Source organism: Haemorhous mexicanus, chromosome 9 (assembly GCF_027477595.1).
Source record: "Haemorhous mexicanus isolate bHaeMex1 chromosome 9, bHaeMex1.pri, whole genome shotgun sequence".
NCBI lineage: Eukaryota > Metazoa > Chordata > Aves > Passeriformes > Fringillidae > Haemorhous > Haemorhous mexicanus.
In genome coordinates, this window is record NC_082349.1 from 18,096,570 (window position 1) to 18,117,249 (window position 20,680).

General features: G+C 35.6%; 1 protein-coding gene across 5 annotated transcripts in view; it reads left to right on the forward strand.

Moving 5' to 3' along the window:
• PTBP2 (polypyrimidine tract binding protein 2) overlaps nt 1-20,680 on the forward strand; it is a 48,126-nt gene that overhangs the window by 14,197 nt on the left and 13,249 nt on the right. For all 5 annotated transcript variants that reach the window (XM_059854304.1, XM_059854305.1, XM_059854306.1 and 2 more), the window contains 4 exons: nt 10,778-10,950; nt 11,374-11,517; nt 15,089-15,253; nt 15,331-15,441. In XM_059854304.1, coding sequence (XP_059710287.1) covers nt 10,778-10,950; nt 11,374-11,517; nt 15,089-15,253; nt 15,331-15,441 — 593 coding nt within the window. The remainder of the gene's footprint in view (nt 1-10,777; nt 10,951-11,373; nt 11,518-15,088; nt 15,254-15,330; nt 15,442-20,680) is intronic.

The following is a 20,680-nucleotide window of genomic DNA, read 5'->3' on the forward strand; positions in this document are numbered from 1 at the left end:
TCATTTCCTGTTTACAAGGGGAGAACACCAAAACAAGAATCCATTGTGCTATAGAGGGATAAACTGTTGGCTTGTATTAGAATATAGTGACTTTGTATTTCCTACAAACCTTCGGTGTCTGAGAAGAATAATCCCACAATCAACAGGCAGCTTTCAGATGTCTGCACACAGAATTGTTGGTGGGTGATGGGATGAAAAATCACAGTTGTCTTGTACAGCTACCTTTAAAGTAAGGAATCTCAGCTGCAAAGCCCAGCTCCTGTATGACATCAACTTCTTTACTCCTCTACAAGTTTGGGCGTTACAGGGAAGACCACCGTGCCAGTTTCATAATATAGTGTGGATTCAGGAAGAGAGAGTTCTGGTTCACTGCTCAAGCAGGAAACTTCACTTTGCTCCTTCAGTTTGAGATCGCAGTGGTAGAATATCAGAGCAAAGTGACTGTGGCTGTTCTTGAATCAGTTTTCTGGTGATGCTAGATAGAAAGGTTTTTTCATTAACTGGCACACACTAAAATGCATTCTATTGCAGTTGATGCTTCTGTATGTTGAATGTACATTGAGTTCCCTTGGAAAGCTCATTTCAGAGGTCTTGCTTTTTCTCTGTTTTCTTTTTCTACTGTACTATTAATTTCTTTGTGGGTTTTTTCTCTTTTTTTTCCTCTTGCCTTAGAGCTGTGTAGGAGTTAATTCATGACATTAGAGGGTTGCTGCACTTTGCAGTCACTTGCCTGGTTCACTGTTCTACTGTGCCTGATTTTCTGTATTCATGGGGTCAGCAGTATAATCACTGATATTAATAGCAGACTCTTTCCATTTTCATTTGTTAGTAAGAGGTTGGGATTCAGGGCGCAATTTCATGTTACTATTAGGGTGCTGTGGTGACAGCTCTTGCCAGAATGGGTGTCTCTGTGCTTTCTCATCCTACATCTTTAGCACAAAGCAGAAAAATCTCCAAATCCATGTTTCTGCTACACTCTTCTGTTGGAGTTGCAGAATAAGTTAATGCAGCATTAAACTATTCTAAGAGAATAAAGTAGTTTTCCCTTGGAGCAGCTTACTGATCAGTCATGTGATTGCGCAGTTGTAGACACAGTGTGGTGAGTGGAGGAGTGTGGCAGTGGAATAAAACCGCTTCCACTGGCAGTTCTGTAACCAAAGGTGACGAGGTTATTACTTTGGAATAAGTCAGAAATGCTGTGCAGTGTAGTGCATTCATAGCCATTTTGGAACCCCAGAACATTTGTCTCTCTTCCCTGTTTTTCTTACTTCCTTCTGGTTCTGAAAGAGGTCCCTCTTGTTTACATTTTCTTGATGTCCTCTTCAGTCCTGGCTATTTAGTGCTTCATCAGTTTGCTTTACTTAAACAAGGAATAACGATGGAAAAGAGTTGTATGTCTGAGGGTTTGGGTATTGGCAGTGAACATTAAGACAGGACCAAGTCCTAAACATTACCAAATTTTCCATAGATTTTTAGTTAAACTTTTAGTTCCATGAAATTAAATGCAAATTTATTTATCAAAGGAAAAAAGAGGTAAAGGAAAAAAAATGAAATAAAAATACAGTTTTGAGCTTTCGGAAGAAGAAATACAGAAGCTTGTCTAAGCAGCCCCTACATAGAAATTCTTCCTTAAAAATTCTGAGAATAGAAAAGCATATTTTGATCCCATTAGGTTGATGTATGTGACAGCAGTTTGATCTATTTAACAGATATGTTTCTTCCCCTTTTTTTTTTATTTTTTTTTTATTTCCACCCTGTTTAAGCTGATTAAGGGTTTGGGTTTTATTCTTGGGAGTTTCTTTGTTGTGTGTGGGAGTATTTTTGGTGTGGGTGGGGTTTCTCTGTTTGGGTTTTTTTGGCATCCATAACTCTTACTCAAGAAACATTAGCAGCAGTGGTTAGAGTAGTGGTCTGGCTTCTGTAGTACCGGATGCCTGTTATTAAAAGTTTCACATAAATTCTGTAATATGTAAAGAAGGTTGGTGGAAAAATAATCCCAAACAAAAACCCACAATCTGAATGCAGTGCTGTAATTTAAGTCTTTCTCTGTAGCAGTTTGTAAAAAGGGGGTTAGTTTGTTTGGGTATTCTATTTTTTAAACATTTTCTTGGCATTGTATTCAAATTTCCTCTCCCTGCCTTTTTGAAGTAGGACAAAAAAGCCCTGTGTGAAGGATAAATCCTCTGTTCAGCTTCTGACTGTATCCTCCCATAGCTCTCTTTTTTACTGTGAACCAGGAAGTAGTTTTTCCAGACTTGCACAGTTTACAAGTTCAGATTGTAAACTCAGAAGTAGTTAGATGTGAAATTGAAACCTGTGTTAATTTTTCTGTAGCTATCTCCTGAAGCCAAATGAGTTCAAGTATTCTTTCTGTCTGAATTGATGTCCTCCTTTTGCTTCAGTTCTGCTTTTACTTTTTCTCTTCAGAAGAATTTAAAACTTTAGTAAATTAAACAATTTTTTTTTTGGTGTAGCCAAATTTTCTAGGGCTTCAGGGACCCTGTGATGATTAATTAAGTCCCTTGTAAATGAGACATGCTGTAGTTATCTGCCTATGTAAAAGTAATACTTGTTCTTGCCCTTTCATTCTTAGGGTTGGGAAGTGTCATGGTATTATTATGAGACTTGGCCATTGTTTTCCAGAGAATATAGAAACCTATTCTGGTTTTGACTGTGATATTTCCAATATCTGATTCTGTGATATTTTTCTAAGTAGATAGCTAGGAGAAGAGAAAAAAGAGATGGTTTGTCTTTGTAATTCTCTGAGCCTTTTGTTGGTGAAAGTGTACACAGTCAAAAAAGCAGTTATCAATAGCAGTGCCTTAGCAGGCCTAAGCTTTGAACAAAATCTTGTCAATCACAGCCTCATTTCTTTCTCTGCTATAGAAATATTAACCTAAACCAAAATGCCTAAGTTGTCAAAAAACCCTACTTTTTCTTGGAAGGGAGGGGTTTTGGTGGAACTGAGGGCGGTGTCATTATGGCTGAGACTGGAGATGATGTTTTTTAAATGAACATCCTACCTTTTTATCATGGGAACAGTTCCTTTAGTGGGGTTTTGTTTTTGTATTCAGCTGCCATTCTGTGAGAGTACTCTAGTACTTTAATGCTTTTATGAATACTATCTTGCTCTAATCTTCTCTCCTAGTGGAAGGCATGAAAGAGGAATGGTTTCTCTGCCCTGTAGGGAATCTTGCAGATGAACCCTCTCCTATTTTTTGGTGAAAGAAACTTGTGAAATTGGTGAACAAATGTTTGATTTGAATTCTTACTGATAATTTGAACCACTGGTAATTCTCGAAAAAGGCCAGCATGTTGGACATGGCTCAAAATAGAAGGCCTGATCCTTGGGCCTTTTCTAAACAGTTTTGTCATCTGTAGCCATCCTCCAGACTGTTTTAGTGACAGTGTGTTTCATTAGCAGTCACTACACTGTTACTGTTTTGGGTACTTTCTATGTCTTTTGTAAAAGAGCAGTCTTAAGACTTTAAAAGAGCAGAATTCTACACTTGCATTAAGATGACTTTTGCCTCTTAATTCTGAACTCTGTTTTGGAAAAATTTGATTACTGTCATTGTTGAGGAATTTCAGTTAAGTGGTTATGTTTATATTTAAATATACAAGATTTAGTCTTGTTCCTGAACTAGGTTGGACAGTATGGCAGAATATTATTCTGTGAACATTAAGGGAAGGATCCCATCCACTAGATTAGAATTTGTAGCAAGAGAGAACAGCTTGAAAAGTACAAGATCAGCAAATATCTAAGTTTAAGAAGTTCTTTTTTTATGTTACTTGTGTAAGTTTCTGATGTTTTTAGCACCAGCTGACATGAGTATATTAAAGTTGTGTTCTCAGAACTACAGGGCTTTTACTACTGCTTAAACTACTGCTAGTTTTCCTTTAGCTTTCTTTGGAAATATTGTCAAAGTCTATTCTTATTTTCTGTCATTATTTTGCTTGATTCTGATTTCTTTGGAGAGCACATTCTTCTCATAAAGATCCATGAGTTAATTTTTTTTGTGTTGGTGCACAATTACTAGAAAGCCTCTTTAAGTAAGCTAAAATCTGATTTGGTAACAGGATTCTGAGAAACCAGAGCTGAAACCAGGATCTTAAAATAAATATTGCTGATTCTGACATTGTTAATGGTTTTGAAGACATTAGTAAGGCAGATTGCAAATGATTGTACATAAATAATTTTTTTACCTTGCAGTGCTGTATGTAAGTACATAGGTGTTTATTCTGCAGATTTTAAATGCAAGGAAAAAATCCCTTATCTTTAAAAACTGGGAAGAAGTGTTTCCTCTATGAAGGGGTTACTTTTTTGCTGAACTTCGTGTGAGGCTTTTCCTGTTCAAGATGGAGGATTGCTTAATGGCAGTTGTAGGAAGAGTTATCTCTGTGGAGGTGCTCATGCCATGAACTCATTGATGAACTCCACATACAAAAAAGGTAAAATTTTTCAGGGATGTAGATAAAAAGTGAAGGATGTTGATGAAAGTTTTATGAAAATTGGCTTGTCAAAGACAAGAAGAATTGGCAGGTTTTCCTGATGCAGCTGCCATCAATTTCATTGTTCATATTTGTGTGTTTAAAGTAGATCAGTAGGAACATTCCAAAATAATTTTGCAGCTGAGCTCACCCAAACTCCTGGAGCTTTGAATGATACTGTTGATCTTCTACTGTTTTTACTTAATTAGTAGGGAATGTTAGGAGTGACTTCAGTAGGTAATTCATTGTATTAACAGAATAATTAGCACTGAGGCATACAAACTAGTAATATTTCAAGTGCTGTATTTAACTTGGGCAGTAAATATAGATGTGTCATAGATGTGCCATTTTTGCTAGCACATTAAGTAAAATTGGTTATTAGTTATAATTAATGATGCCTAAACTTAGGTAATTTACTTCTGAAGCTTTCAAATTGATTACAATTAATAATAATTGGAAAGATTTTAAGAAGTACATTACATGTGATTGGAAGGTATTGTAATTTAATAATACTGTATACTTTATATATTTCTACAGATACACGGATTTAGAAACTTAGAAAAATAAAAAAATCTCCAGATGGGAGAAATAAAATATGGCTGTTATTATCAATTTCATGTTAGACTGCAACACTGAACAGCCACTATACCCTACTGTAAATGTGTTATCATAGTTTTGCTTAGAAAGCTCAATGCTCAGTGCATTCTGAAACAGACACAGCCTATGTGCTGATGTGCCAGTTAGAAGCTGTATTAAAGTTTTTTTTTGTTCACTATGCCTACTTATTTAAGCTCAAATTCCTCTTAAGCAATAGTCTTTGTAGTGTAAGATTAGTTTTAATATTGGTTGGTCAAGATTTTTGTATGCACAAGGCTCATGTCTGTGATAAACAGCAAAGAAAACCTATTAACAAAAATGTGATTAACACTGACCAATGTAACCTAACCTTCAAGGATTACAAATGTGGACTTCAGACAACTTCATGTTCTATGTGTTAGTATTGTATTTTGAGTGTAGTATCTCCTTTTCTTGTTCTTTTAAACATTTTGAATTCCAGATTTTATCTTTAAGTTGAACTTCTGAAGATTTACATGCTAAAGCAAAGGTCCTGTATATTTACTTTTGGGAGCCTAGGAGAGGTCACTGGTCAGCTCTCTTCCTACCTTCTATCACTTACATCAGGGTAGGGTACATATAGGAAAACTTTCTTTAAGGAAGGAACTTTCCAGAAATGAAACCACAGAGATCTCTATTATGCAATTTGTGATTGTCTGCAGTTTGTTGCTGGTTGGTTGAGGCAGATGGTTATGTTGCAAGTGCAATATTTTAATATTTGTCTAATAAACTTGATCTCTTCAACTGCATTGCCTTTCTCTTAGTCACTTATTTCCTGTCTGGCTATATGTCTGATGTTCTACAGCTGATAACATTAAATTGCATATATTTAGCAAAGGTAAAACAAGAAGTGGTTTCTACATAGAACAGCACTGAATACTACTGCTGTTAAGCTTCTTGTCTTTAGTATGTACAAACTGAAAGTTACTTTTTTTTTTTTATTGGTTGTTGGTAAGTACTGGCAGTTGTGAAACAGTGATTTCTGCAGGAAGTGTGTGTATTTATATATTATTTCACTACTGCAGATATGCAGGAAGTTATAGACAGTGTCTTGTGGTAATTTTTACATTTTTTTTCCTTCTTTTCAGGAACTAATGGGTGAAAGCAACTTTATATTGTGTCCAAATTTTTTTTTGCCTGTACCCACATAATTACATTTCTGTATTAGGAGATTGTGTGCTTATGAAAAAAGTTTATGATACAGGAAAATTATGCATCTAAAGTAAAGGTCTCAGAAGTCTTAGGTCATGTTTATATTTTTCTTTTAAAAAAGTGCAGAGAAAAGCTCCTCTAGGATGAAATTTTATTAAAATGTGTTTTCAAAGTCAGCTATTATCAGATAGTAAGCTATTCATTCTATGCTAGGAGTTAGGCTGAACTTGAAGAACAGTTTTTCTGCAAAAACTGCTTGTTTGCATTGAATATGCATAGCTTGAATGATTGAATGACTTGGACTTATAAACAGGCCTTGTGTATACTGCAGTTCATTTTGTTGCTTTTCTGTATAGGTTCCTATTTCTTTGTTTAATAAAATAGGAGTTTCTCACTGAAAATGCCAGGACCCGAGTTGCTCAGATTATGGCCATTTATAGGCTTTGTCAACCTGTAAGCATTCAATTTCAACAGGTTGATCTATGCTGAATTGAAGGAGCTGTGTGCAACAGGGATGTGGCTTATGTATCAGTTATATTTAAACTGTAGTATCCTATTTGGAGAGGATAATGCTTTGAATATCATTAGTAAAGATGACATCTTGTTTAAGATATAGTCGCCTGATGTCATATGGAAACTGAATTCTTCATCTCCTTGCCGGAGAGATGTAGAGGACTTAGATGAGTGCTGTGGTTGTTACAGAGCATGGGCATTTATGATAGTCTGAATTGAATAGAACCATTCCTGTGCTCAGTGGATCTTGGCAGTGCAGGGTTTATGGTTGGGTTTGATCTTAAAGGTCTTCTCCAACCTAAATGTTTCTATGATTCAGGGCTAGGTTTCTAAGTTTTTGGGTTTATATATTTTTTTAAGCTATGTATTTTCAGCTGTAACTTGATTTGTAAATGAACTAACACTGTGTTTTAGTCATTCTCCCAGTGCTTCTTAAAACTTTTTCTCCCAATGCAAATACTGTAGCCTGCTGTTTTCAGTGCATATTTATATTTGTTTAAGTGTTAGCAGCAAAATGTTTGAATTGGATCAAGATTTTCAAGTCCAGTGAAAGCTAAACTACCTCATGAAATAGCTACCTGCCAGTAAGTCTCCAGTTTAACAGCAGTTTCAGCAGTAGTTATTAGTCAGCTTGTGAGGTCTCTTCCAACATCCCATGGCCTCTCCCCAAGTTTCAGCAATTTTGTTATAAGTACTCTATAGGAAAGGATCTTTCAGGTTGCTGCTGCTTAGGCATAGACTCTATTTCTTCCAAAAGACCGTGTTATTCCTCTAGTACCTTGCTCCCCTTGACTTGGCTTTTAACCTTTATGGACACTGCTAGTAAAATTTGTCAGAGGATGAGATTGTTGTTTTAACAGTAGTTAAATTCACCTTTCAATGGCTCTGATCAAGTTGTGTTCCTGTGTCGTAAATGTGGTTTTCTATTCCCAAGTGCAATTTAATGATGCGTCTTCAGCTGAGAAGTACCATTTATAATGACAAATAAGAGACTACAGTTAGAGAGGTTTCATACAGTGCCAGAATCTCTCAATAACTCTCTTAAAAGCTAAATTTAATTTGTTCCACGAATGTCTTGAAAAGTTCACTTTGTGTATGTGCACGCATATTTAGTGTATGATACACACTTCATTACTGGAAGAGGAAATTACTGTTAGGTGATGCTGAATGGATAACCAAAAGTAGAAAAAGTACATATTCTCTTTGCATTCAGCAGCTGACATGTTCATTTCTTCTGTCTTCCAAAATCCATTGTTAAATCTTTGGGCATAAGTTTTACTGTAAAAAGGTGGGCTTCATTTTTTTAATGAATGGTACCAGCTCAGCCTTCATTGTACAAGAGATACTTTAGCCAATAAGTAATAAACAGCTTTTGTCATGTTTACCTGCCCTACTGCTGAAAACATTTTTTTGGCAATTCCATAGCACTGAGAATGCTTGTTGCTAGTCCCCCCATCCTGTCCCTCATGCCCCCCCATTTTCTGATTGCCATATGTTCTTTTGTGCCTAATTCTGTATTTTTTTTTATTATTGTAATATATTTATCTGTTTTTTTACAAAAATGTTTTTGCCCAGACACTTGTCTACATAGCTTTTTTACAGTAAGTAAAAAAAAAGTAGTAAGTACAGTGTAGTTGAGGTTAAGACTGTGTAAAAAGTAAAATTGTGTGAGAGGCTTATATATGTGAACTAAGTTAAAGCTCTTAGTTGCTGTTTAGGAAAAAATACACATATTTAGTGCATCAAAATGCTTCTTTTAAGCTTGTTTTTTAAACTTACTGCAGCAAAAGTTGAAAAACTGTAAAATGCCAGTATTAGGTAGCAGTGCTAATAGATGCAAAATCAGTTGTGTAATACAGTAATTAATAAATTATTGTGTTAAATAATGATTAGAGGAACATTTAATATAGATACATGTGAGTGATTATATACTGGCCAGTGATACCTTTACTAGAAATGCTGGGATTACCTGAAGCCTAATTTAAATAGGAGCTTTTATGGAACAAAAAGTAAATTCCTGGACATTATGCTGTGGAAAGGTTAAAATTGTCTGTTGGAAAGCACACAAAAGACAAAACATTTCTGTCAGTACTGATCTGAGCTATCATGGTGAATATTTTTCTGGTGATGTAAAAAAAAGAGGTTTCTTTATTTCAGAAAATCCTTTAGTTTCAAAACTTTTTATTGTTTTCATTTCTGATTGGTAATGTTTCATATTTTTTGAAACTTTAAGGAATTTAAATTATTCAGAAAACAGAAGTATGAAGGGCAGTAGACATGTAGTCTCAGTATCATCATAATTCTTTTATCCTTTGCAAGTTTGTTTTTAATGTGTTGTTTCTAATGCATTGTCCAGCCTATCACACTTCACCTTGTTTCTTCTGTTTGGTTTTATTTTGTTTTTGTAGAGATTTAAATTGAGAACTAGAGAAGACTGTTGTGTGATGAACTTCAGGTGAAAAGTAAAAGCAAACTTTGGCTGTCTGTCTCTTTGAGATAGAGTTATAATGTATAATTCTGAATAAGTGAAATCTGGTTACCTGGAAGCTCAATCTAACCATGTTTGCCAAAATGGTACAGGTTAGAGTCTTGTGTAGACTTCAGATCGTAGGTCAGTGTGTATTTTTCAAATTTTACTCTTCTGTGTTCCACCAAAATTTGTCTTTCTCTGCAGCAGACCAAAATAAAATACCTCCTATTGCATGGATTCTAGTGTTGTCAGTTGGAGATACTGTTAGCTGAATTTTGAGCAGTCTTGAATGTTAGGTTTTTGTTGTTTTGTCTGCTGTAGTAAGGTGGAAAAAACTTTGTGTTCTGCAGTGCAAGAATTTTTTAAAAGCTTAGTCATGGAAATTTTTTTGGAGGAGGGTTGATGGTAGTGGTACAGTGTGTGAGGATGGAGTTACTGCATGATGTACTTCTAAGACAGACTGCTTTTACCTAATAGGATATTTTGAATTTTATATTTAGATAAATCTAAATATCTTTTTTGGTAGAAGAAAAGGAAGTCTTACACTTGTTTCACTAATGTCTAAGTGCATGCTGATTTCCAGCACTGATTAATTCATTAATATTATATCTTATGACAGTGTTGTTCTTTAGCTCTTGACTCTGATGTTTACTCCACTGACATATTTTTAACCAAAGTAAATAATTTTTTTCTGGCCTTCTTTCAAAAGCAAGATTTCTTCCGTCCAACTGGCTAGCTGCTTGTCAAGCAAAAGGAACTCCAGTTGGAATTTTGCTCTAATTCTTTGCAAGAATTCTGGAGAGTATTCTGAATAGTCTTTCTGTTGTTTTGTACATTGATGCTAATGCTTCCCTGATTCTTTTAGGGAAATGTATCTGGATCTTCCCCGTCCTCTGTCTGTGTTGGCTGCATTGTGTTATTAGTTGGTTTTTCCTTTTTTATGGGTGTGCTTGTGGTTCAGAATAGACATTTTCCTTCCTTAAATTGTTGGTTTCATCAGCTTTTTGTGATGTCAGTCCTCTGGGTCATCCCCTTTCTCTGCTCTGATCTTTCCCAGCATAATTGATGCTTCCTGTCTTGCTTTGTTACTTTTCTACTTTTTGTGTCCAGTTCCTTAGTGCAAGCAGTTTTTAAAAAAAACTTTGGAATCTATTAATGGTTCACCACTATTTTATTTCTTCCAAAAAATCTCTGGGTAGCCACTGTTTTTACTTTAATGTATGTTGGAGTTCTTATGTGACCCCTTGTTAGACGTGATTACTGTGTGATTCCATGTTACTATATGAGATGCTTCACTGCAAGTGAGGTGTAAAGAATTTGCTGTGGTCTCTGTCAGATGACTAAGTCTTGAACAATCTACCTTCCATGAAACTAGCATTTGTCTCTGCAGAATTTGTTCTGAAGCCTTGAATTTGACCTAAACCAAATGAGATAGCTCACTTAAAATTAATTTCATGTTTATAATTAAAAACATTTTTAATAAAGCATTAATAATATCAGTAAACTTCTCAAATAGAGTCTGAATATGTCTTTCAGCCAATGGTAATGACAACAAGAAATTCAAAGGTGATGATAAAATGGATGGGGCTCCTTCTCGTGTTCTTCATATCAGGAAATTGCCTGGGGAAGTGACAGAAACAGAAGTTATTGCTTTAGGTTTACCTTTTGGTAAAGTAACCAACATCCTGATGCTGAAAGGGAAAAACCAGGTAATTTGTTGCTTTTTTGTTTTTGGTATGCTTACTGTCTGATTTCAAAATATATTGTTAAAATGCTATTGAAGTAAGTCATAAAGCAGTAAGTATTCTAGAAAAAAAGAGCTTTTGTTTCTTTATTTTTTTAAAATGAATTTATGCCATTTTTTAGTAAATTCTGGGGGGAACGGGATGGTTGGCAGCTACATAATGCAAAAAGTTAGTTGGAAGAGAAATATTTATTCTTGCATCTTCACTGATGAATTTTTGGAGATGAAGTAGCTTAGCAAATAAAGTTGGTATGTGTAGAATGACATTTTCTGAAGGCTGATATCAATTTGTTAAATTCTGTTATCAAACCTTTGTTTTTTTATTTGCATCTAATATGAAGATTACCTGCTTTGTAAATACTGAAAATTTTAATTCTTTTATTTGCAGGCATTTTTGGAACTTGCCACAGAAGAAGCAGCTATCACTATGGTTAATTACTACTCTGCTGTGACACCTCATCTTCGTAACCAACCCATTTACATCCAGTATTCCAATCATAAAGAACTAAAGACTGATAACACACTTAACCAGGTATATTTACTGTTCAGTAGTATCACAAATGCAGACCGTAGACCATTAGGCATGGCTTGTGTTCTTGGCTCATGTGCCATGTTTGAATCATTTGGTTTTGTCCACATTCTGACACTCCTGTGGTCTTACCTATGATTGTTCCATTTTGTGGCACTGAAAGGCGTTTGCTTTCTGTGCCATCTTTGCAGTACAATAAATTTTCGTAATGTGACCTTGATTTCAAAAGGCAAAGGTTCTGATGTGTGTTTTTAGTAGTTATTTAAAAGTTCTAAGTAACTTCAAAGTTTTTGTCTTAGATTAGAGACTGTAGGGTGCCAGAATTAACTTCCTTGTTCTGACACCTGAGATTCCAGTGCCAGTTTGAATTCCCCTAGTGGTAGTGGCTAATGCAATGCCTAAATTTCAGTGCTTTGTATGATCACTCCAGTAGCACTAGTAACCTCAGCTTGTGATCTGCTTTTTCTGGAGAATAATACCATAATGGTCACTCTAGAGACAAATGTACTTAATAACAAAGCACCATTTCGATCTCCATTTTGCTCTTGCCTCTCCAGGACCTATTTCACAACAAATACAGATATATATGTCTTTTTTTAGTGGAATTGAAGAATTGGCACAAGTAATGTGGTGACCAATTAATACAAACTATAGAGGGATAAGAGACTCAAACCTACCAGAAGTCTGATGGTTATTTTAAGATTAATTTCTTATGTTGCATTTTTGATGATATAAAAACCAGCATAAATGCCAAATTAATTTCTATTAATTGTGTCCTCTATTAGGACATGTAAATAGTAAAGCTATAGCTGTTGCCTTTGAAAGCAATTTCAGGGTAATCTATTAAAAGAAATCTTGCTTCAGATCAAGTATAGTGTTGATTTTTCTGTTGGTCTTTCTAAATAGTCTCGTTTCTTAGAATATTTCAATTTATTTTCATAGAGATTACCCACCCTCCCAAATGTCAGTTACAAAGAAAAATGCCTTAATTTCCCTTGGATAAAGTAGGGGTTGGATTCTGTCTTCACTTGCAGTGGATGGGCGTACTGCCTTAAGAATTGTTGTCTTATGTTGTCCTCTGGTTTCTCTGCTGATGTTCATCTGGTGCTTCATATTTTCATCGTTTCAGTCTGTAGGATGTGCTGACTTTTCAGCAGCCTTTATGCCACCATGCATATTACTACCCCATCCTAACCTATATTCTGAGTCTTCCAGAACTTAATTTTAACTCAAGTTTAATTTATAACTGAAAAATAGAAATAGGTACTTGGCAGTAAGCATTCTGTAACTACTATCTCATGAAGCAGCCTATAAAACAAAGATGGTTGGACATTCTGTTTTCTGTAAGAAATAAAGATAGTAAAATAAAGATAAATATTAGTAAAATAGTGCTGGTGTTGCTTGTAGTCTGGCATTCTTTTGGATACACAATACTAAGCTTTCAAATCAGATGAAAAATTTTTCTCATCAGCCCAAATGCATTTGAAATTGTCTTTTTCTGGATGTTCAGGCAAGAAGATGGGAAGATGTTTGAATGTTAGTATGCACAACTAGAAAGATAGATAGAATAAAAAATTGGAGAAATGTGCAAGTATCTTAGTTGAAAAGAAGACAGGAAGAAAATAATTTAACCACGGGGTACTTTAAACAGCCAGGCCTTGGCTGGAAAGGTTCTATTAAGCTGTTTCCTTCTGAACAGCTCAGTAATAGTAACTTCAGAGATTATTTTTACTTATATGCTCAGAATGAGCTGGTTCTGAATAAACAGTTTGGAAAGGGACAATTTTTAATTTTCATTTCAGTTTTATAATTCTATTAAAATTCTCTTCCTGCGAGACATCAGAACACGGAGAAGAGCATTTAAACTCTGATATACAACAGGTATCTCTTAGTGCATTATCAAGATGCAGGAAAATTAAGAATAGAATGACCTCTACCTTTCCTTCTTTTTAATCGTTAGTCTGTCATAAATGCATGTGTTTAGTCCTTCTGCACCATCACTGCAACATGTAGAAATAAATGTACTTTGGGTGGTGGATCTGATCTTTTGAAGTTAGTTTCAGTTTTTCAAAAATAAGAAAAAAGTGTTACATACTTAAATGTATTCAAATTGACTACTTAGGTATGATGCTAGATGTTATTTTGAGCTTGCTGACAAAATACTCATAGGAATTTGAATATTTACAGTTGTTTGTCCTGTATTCCTTCATGTACTCACATTAATTTTAATGGAGTGAAATATGATGTGTAAGTGTATATAGACAGTGCTGACTGCTGACAAGGGTAATTTGTTAAAATTGACTTCATGAGTTGTAGTTAATTTTGTAATACAGTTTGAACTTTTCCAGTCACTGTAAGGACTGATGTTTAATTGCTATGTGCTTATAGAAAGAGTAGGAAATAATTATGCAACTCAGCCAAGTATCTGGCTATCTTGAAAGTTGTGTTTCATGCATTAGGGAAAAGAAGTGTAATTGAAAGACATTTTTACACAGTTACAGTAATTAATGTTAAATGTAGAGGTAAATTTTGTTTTCCCAACTGGTGCTCACCAAGTCTTTTTTTCCCCCTGCGCCCTCCCCCCCCCCCTTCCTTATTAATTGATTTGATTCAGTATGAGGAGTATCATGTAAGTTGTGAGATATGAAATTGTGTAGTATCTCTAATACCTTTAAAATATACAGTATGCATTAGTATGATGGTTATTATTTTTACCTGGCATGCTGACTTGTCTCTCTTGTTTTGTATTGTTAGGCAACTGTAATGAAAGTATTAAATGGAACCTCTTTTTTCTGCACTTTTTCTTTCTCAGAAAAAGACATCTAATCTTTCTGATACTGTCAATTTTGGCAGTGGAAGTAGTTACATGTGTGTTTTTGTGGTATCATGGTTACCTTTGAATTTCTAAAATGCTACTTGTGTTTAAAAACAAAAACCGCCATATATGGAGAGGATTTTGTTTTTCTTTTTACAAAAGAGGGTGCATAACAGACACCAGTTTGTTTACCTCTCTGGATACTACTTTCTGACATTTGTTAGTCTTTTGTATTATTTAATTTTGTTAAAACTGAGAAGTTTGGACATGTTAGTTTAGAATTTTCCCTTCCTTTTAGAACTTTCTACGTAATTAAAATGGCAGTGAAATGATAGCTGAGATTACCTTTTGAATGTAAGAGAAGTACCTCTGCTTTCTGTAGCGTTGGGGTTTTCCTTGGTTGGTTTGTGGGTTTTATTTCCTGTAAAGGAAAGAATCTTGAAACCTACAAAATCCTCACTTTCTTTATCCTTACTAGTAGAACAATAAGCTTTCTACTAGAAAGATTGATATTGGTGCCTTTTGAAGCCCCTCCTTAATGTGACATAAGGATTAATTGCTGTTTTCATTTTTGTTGGCTCTTCTCACAGAGTCAGACTGCATTGCACTTAAACGTTGTGTTATGTCTGTAGCTCTGAGTTTTAAATAAGTGGACTATTTTGTGTTTCTGGAGTTAACTATATTAAGTTTTCTAATTAATTTCAAGCTGTTATCTTGAAATATTAAGAAAATCTCTCTTCTGTCGTATTTTTTTTGAAGCGGGCCCAAGCTGTTCTTCAGGCAGTGACGGCTGTGCAGGCATCAAACGCTCCCATTAGTGGGACCACTGTTAGTGAGAGTGCAGTGACTCCAGCTCAGAGTCCAGTACTTAGAATAATTATTGACAACATGTACTATCCAGTAACCCTGGATGTTCTTCATCAGGTACGTCAAATTTCACTTTGGCTTGAGCTGTCATTGGGAGAAACAGATGTGTAAAACTGTACAATGTTTTTTGGCAGATATTCTCTAAATTTGGTGCTGTATTGAAGATAATCACGTTCACAAAGAATAACCAGTTTCAAGCTTTACTGCAGTTTGGTGATCCAGTAAATGCACAGCAAGCAAAACAAGTAAGTATAGTTCTCATCTAAGGCCAGAGATCTTCCTGGGCTCTCAGTATTTGTAAAATGTTGATCTAACCCAGTACTGCTGTAACAATGTGTCGTACTCCTCCACCACATGTGTGAATCTTTTGAGATTAAAAAAAAATAAGTAGAAGTTTGTTGTTATACTATGTGAAATCAGTGTTTAATGATAGTATGTTTATGGATACTGTGTCTAAAATATTTTAGACATTTGTATGAACAAATATTTTAGTAAGAGTGCCCAGAGATGAAATAATATGCAAGACTGCAATAGTAGAAATGTCACCCAGAAGTAAGAATGTAGGGTGTAATGGGGATGCATAATTAATTCACTGTAAACAGCAAATTTAGTAAACCTAATGAATTGTTGTTGGCAGGTACTTTTAGGCATCCATACAAAAATGTGATTTGTGGATTAGTTACAGATCTGAGAAAGTATTTAGTTATATCAGCCTAATTTAAAAAAAAAAAAAAATCTTAGCTTATTTGTAGCCATAAATGCCCAGAAGAAAGAGTGCAATTTACTCATGTGACCAGACTGTGAAGAAGCTTTGCAGCAGTGATGGGTGAGCAGGATCTTGCTTTTGTTTTATAGGAAACTCTCCTATCCTGGGTAGGAGAGGCAAGAACAGGTAGCTGGTTTTATTCATTATAGCAGGAGAGAGCCTATGGATAAATTATGGCAAAGATCAACAGCATGTCATCTAGACCAGATGGTTTGAATTAATTGAATGGCATATGTTCACATTTGTGGCACTAGAAAAGGTGAACCAAAGGGGAAGGTGAGATTTTTATTATTATTATTATAATTTTCAAGAGATAAATGGAATTAATTTGTATTTTCAAACCTTCACATGCAGTCTGAGTTTGAGGAAGGCTGATTAAAATTGATGTGCTGGTTAAGTGTTGCTTGGCAGCATAGAAAGTGCTTATTGCCTGTAGATGACAGACTAGCTGAGAACTTTACAAAATTGAAAAGCTCACACCTCAGGCTAAGTTGGCAAATTTTCCTCTTGGTAGAGGAAAGACAAAAATGAGCTTAATTTTCTGTTGCAAAGAATGAGGACTCTATTGAAATAAAGACTTGGTTAAGTGGTGGAGGGTGGTCATTTTTGTCCCTATCAGCAAATGAAATACTCAGCATTGAGTCAAGAACTGTGAGATGGTCAAGACAGGGGATCACAAAGATTTGAACGTGTTTTCAAGAAGCAGAGTGTAAGTTTTCATGCTATTGAGGAAAACAAGAGAGAAGAGAAGAGATGATTTGCAGCTTCATTTATGGTGGCCCACTTTAAGATAATCTACTCCAGAAAAGCAGTCTGGAAATACTTGTAGATCTGGAACACAATTTAAATTAGGGATGTCCTTTTCAGAGTTGAAATAATATCAAGTATTAGATTGTGCCTCAGAGTAAAGAGAGATGCAGATATGTCACTGTAGTACATAAGAATTTGTATGGATGGGATGAACCTTGCAGGTTTAAAATTGTGGTACAGAAACTACATCATAGCCTACAAGTTCTGCAGAAATCAGTTGTAAACATTTAGATTTATATTTGAAATATTTGATAAACAGTTGGATGCTAAATGTACTTGTTACAGAAGGTTGTAACTCAGACTTCACTTCTGTTTGAAAGTAATTTTTCAGTAGTAGATGTTCCTGCTGCTTTTAAAGTGCTTTTCTGATGCAAAGTATGACATCAAGCGTTAAAGCTTTTGACCTCATTTTTTGAGTCATATGTATTATCAGGAAATTTAATGGAAAAATGACATCTGCGAAATGGACTGTAGTGATATGAAAATTATCAGTGTAGTTCTAGGAATAAATTATAAAGAAGTTACAAATGAAAGGATGAGGTATGTAAAAATATGAAAGGAATCTAAGAATCTCTTGCTATTGTTGACTTCAGACAAACTGATACTAGCTTGTGGGACTCTGTTGGTCTTAAAAAAACCCAGCATGTATTTGTTTCTTCAGTTTTGCATGTTTTCATTAGGGTACCTGTTCACTTGTAGTAGCATGTGTGTGAGTGACTAAACTTCCTTAAATCAGTGACTCTTGTATGTACAGTCATTGTCAGAGTAATGTTGGGTCCTTATTGTCAAAATGAAATGGTCTTAGGTTTATAGTTTCATATTTTAACCAATCTATGCGTAAATATACAAAATGTTAAGAGTAGTACCAACTGCAATTAATAAAGGATGTTAAATTGGAAGGAACGTTTGATTTCCCCACTACCCTCACAAACTAAATAGAGTAAAACACAGTTCTTACAGTTAAGCCACTGTGGTAAAACATGAAGTGCCACCAGAACAAAAATACCTAAAGGAAAGAAGCAGTCAGGTGATAGGGAAAACCCCCTTCAGCTTAAATACATCTGGATGTAGAAGCAAGATGATGTGGTGGCTGCAATTAAATTGCATGGAGTTCAAGATCAAACACATGGTAAAAGAGTAAAGTTTCAATTTGTTTTCCATCCAAATTACTGTAGAAGATAATGGGGAAATTTAATTTTCCCGTGGCCCTCTTCACAGGAAATCAGAATGTGGCCTTAATAGAAATTGAAGACTTATTAAGGAAGTTAAAGAGCAATTTGAAAAACTCAAGTGATGTAAGTACCAAGGAGAGATGCTATGCATTTGAAGGTTCTGAGAAAACAGTGACACTGACAAGAATGTGCAATATGAAGCCTCTAGCCCTGTGGGATTGCTTTTGCAATTTGAATGAGCAGCTAGTGAAAAACCTCATTCCTGCTCTGCTTGTTTTGTGAGAAACTCATTTCCTGTAAAGCAGATAGTGGCTCCACCGATACTTGTTTCATCACCACCCTCAGGTTGGATCATTATGGGTTCCTTGGGTGAAGACTGGGAGCTTCAGATTCTGTATAATGCAGCAGTCTAGCCAGGGTGGAGAGTGTTACTGAGAATGGGCAAGAGTAGAGCACATTGAACTGCCGTGCTTCTGCTAATGAAGGTTTTGTCTGGAGATGTCTGTATGCATATGGAGATATCTAAGCATTAAAAATAGCCCATTTTCATTGTAAGTGATGAGTACTCTTAGCATAAGCAGCAGACTTAAATATTTGAACACCAGTACTCTGGTATACCATGAGATGAGAGTGCTGGTGTTTCTGTCTGAGAAGCTGGCTAATTCAGAGCATTGCCTTTGTGCAGATATACTGTAAGTATTCTTGCCAAATCATGGATATTAACAGTTATTAATGACTCATCTGTAGCCAGTCAGTTGAGGCTCATATGTAGGGCATGCTGGTCATCTTGACCCAGCATGGGTTAAAAATATCACTAGAGGTTCTGTTACAGTTGGCCAGTTGATCCTTCCTTGGCCTGCACATGATTCAAAGATTCCAGTGAAGGTTTGACTGCACATGTCATCTTTCCAGTTGTTTTGCCTCGCAACTTCAGGGTAGCTCTGTGCTGGTAGCAGTCTGCAAAAGATCTCTGCCAATCTGCATTGCCTAAAATATGTAGTAGGAACTTCAGGTATTTATTACAGAATGGAAGAAAGGATATCTTCAGATAGGATACTGAGCTGCAGGGCTATTAGCCTAATATTATTGTATTAGGCTTTTTTGGGCATCTTCAGCTCTAAGGAGCACAATTTATGCTCAGAAGTGATAAGTAGTGTTCAGGTAAACAGGAGAGTACTGGATTGCATTGTATCAGAAATGCAGCAGGAAGTGCAGCAGCAGGTCCTTTGCATGTAAAATATGTTAATTTTTGAGAACAGAATATATTTACATACACTTTTTAGCCACAGAAACTTCTTGTATCTTAGATAGTTGTCTCAAAAGAAATTACTTTCATTCAGATGCACAGATCTGTAGGATGCACTTGGGACATATCTCTCCCAAGAGATGCTCAAGTAAGTACCTTGAGGTACTTACTTGAGCTGGAGTATGTTTTTTAAGTGTTGCTTCCTTGGGTTTAGGGGGGTTTTTATGCCTTTAGTTCTTAACACCCTTCTGAAAATCTTTGGTTTAGTTTTTTGGGTTTGCTAATACAGGCAAGAGGAAGAATGGTGCTCACATTTGTAGAAGGTCTCATGATTCTTGATCTCCTTGGTTTGGCCCATGTGTGGTGTGGTATGGTATCACAGGTGAAATAAATACTCGAAAGAAAAGTTTCTCTAGCAGTAACTAGAGTTCTTAGAGATCATGTTTGTATGTACATTCACTAGCAGTGAATGGCTGGTGTCATGTTTTTCAGGGTGTCTGAGAGGAACAGTGTTTGAGGATTTGTTGCACATTCTTTTGCTATACAAGTAAGAGCTCAGGACACACATTCACATTTGACTTTAGTTGTGAACAGTTAATCTTGGAAAGAATGCTGGTTGGTGAGAGTATTTCTTGCATTGTTAGAAGTGTATGATGTTGCTGGTAAAGATGGTTGGGGCAAGGGTGTTTTTTTTTGTTTGTTTTTTTTGGGTGTGTGGGGTTTTTTTTGGTGTGTTTTTTTTTTTTTTTTTTTTTTTTTTTTTTTTTTTGTTCTGGTGTTTGAATCCTTTCCTAGAGTTTGACTACAGTGCTTATTAAAAGTGCATCCCCTTCCTTTTGTGTTCAGGATGTTCTTTCAGCCTATCTATCCCCCATCTACAAGGGATTTCTCTTGTGCAGTACCTTTTATATGTATTTTTGGTCACTTTGATTTTGCCAGAAAGAGGAGTTTGCTGTTTCAGTAGAAGTTTTAGTTACTTATATAGCTCCCTTTAAATACTGACTACTCTAGAAACTCCAAACACAGATATATATCTTGGTTTGCTACTTCTGAAGTCTGAAATATTTCCATCAACTTAGCAGCTTTCTGCAAGCTACAAGTCAGTATTTCTACAGACTCCACACAGAGGTAAAGTATAAATCTGGTTGGGTCCTGTGATTCAGACAAAGCTGAAGAATACAGCCTTTCAGTCTCATTCACAGCTGTTTGCTTCATCATGGGATTGGGTGTTCCCTTGCTGGGCCGTGGCATTGTATTTGACAGTAAGTAAACTCTGGCTGGATAATTTGGACTTTCTCTAGTCCATATCTCAGTGGATTTTAGAAGGTAGGAAGTCTTCTAAAACGGATGGCAGATTCTCAATATAAACTTTTTTAGGTGTAAGTGTTCAAGTGTTCTTTTCCCCAACAGAATTCTTGGAGTGTGCTTTGTCACCATCTATTAAAGAGCTAGCAAGTGGTGTATGCTGTAATGGTGGTGCTCACCACCAC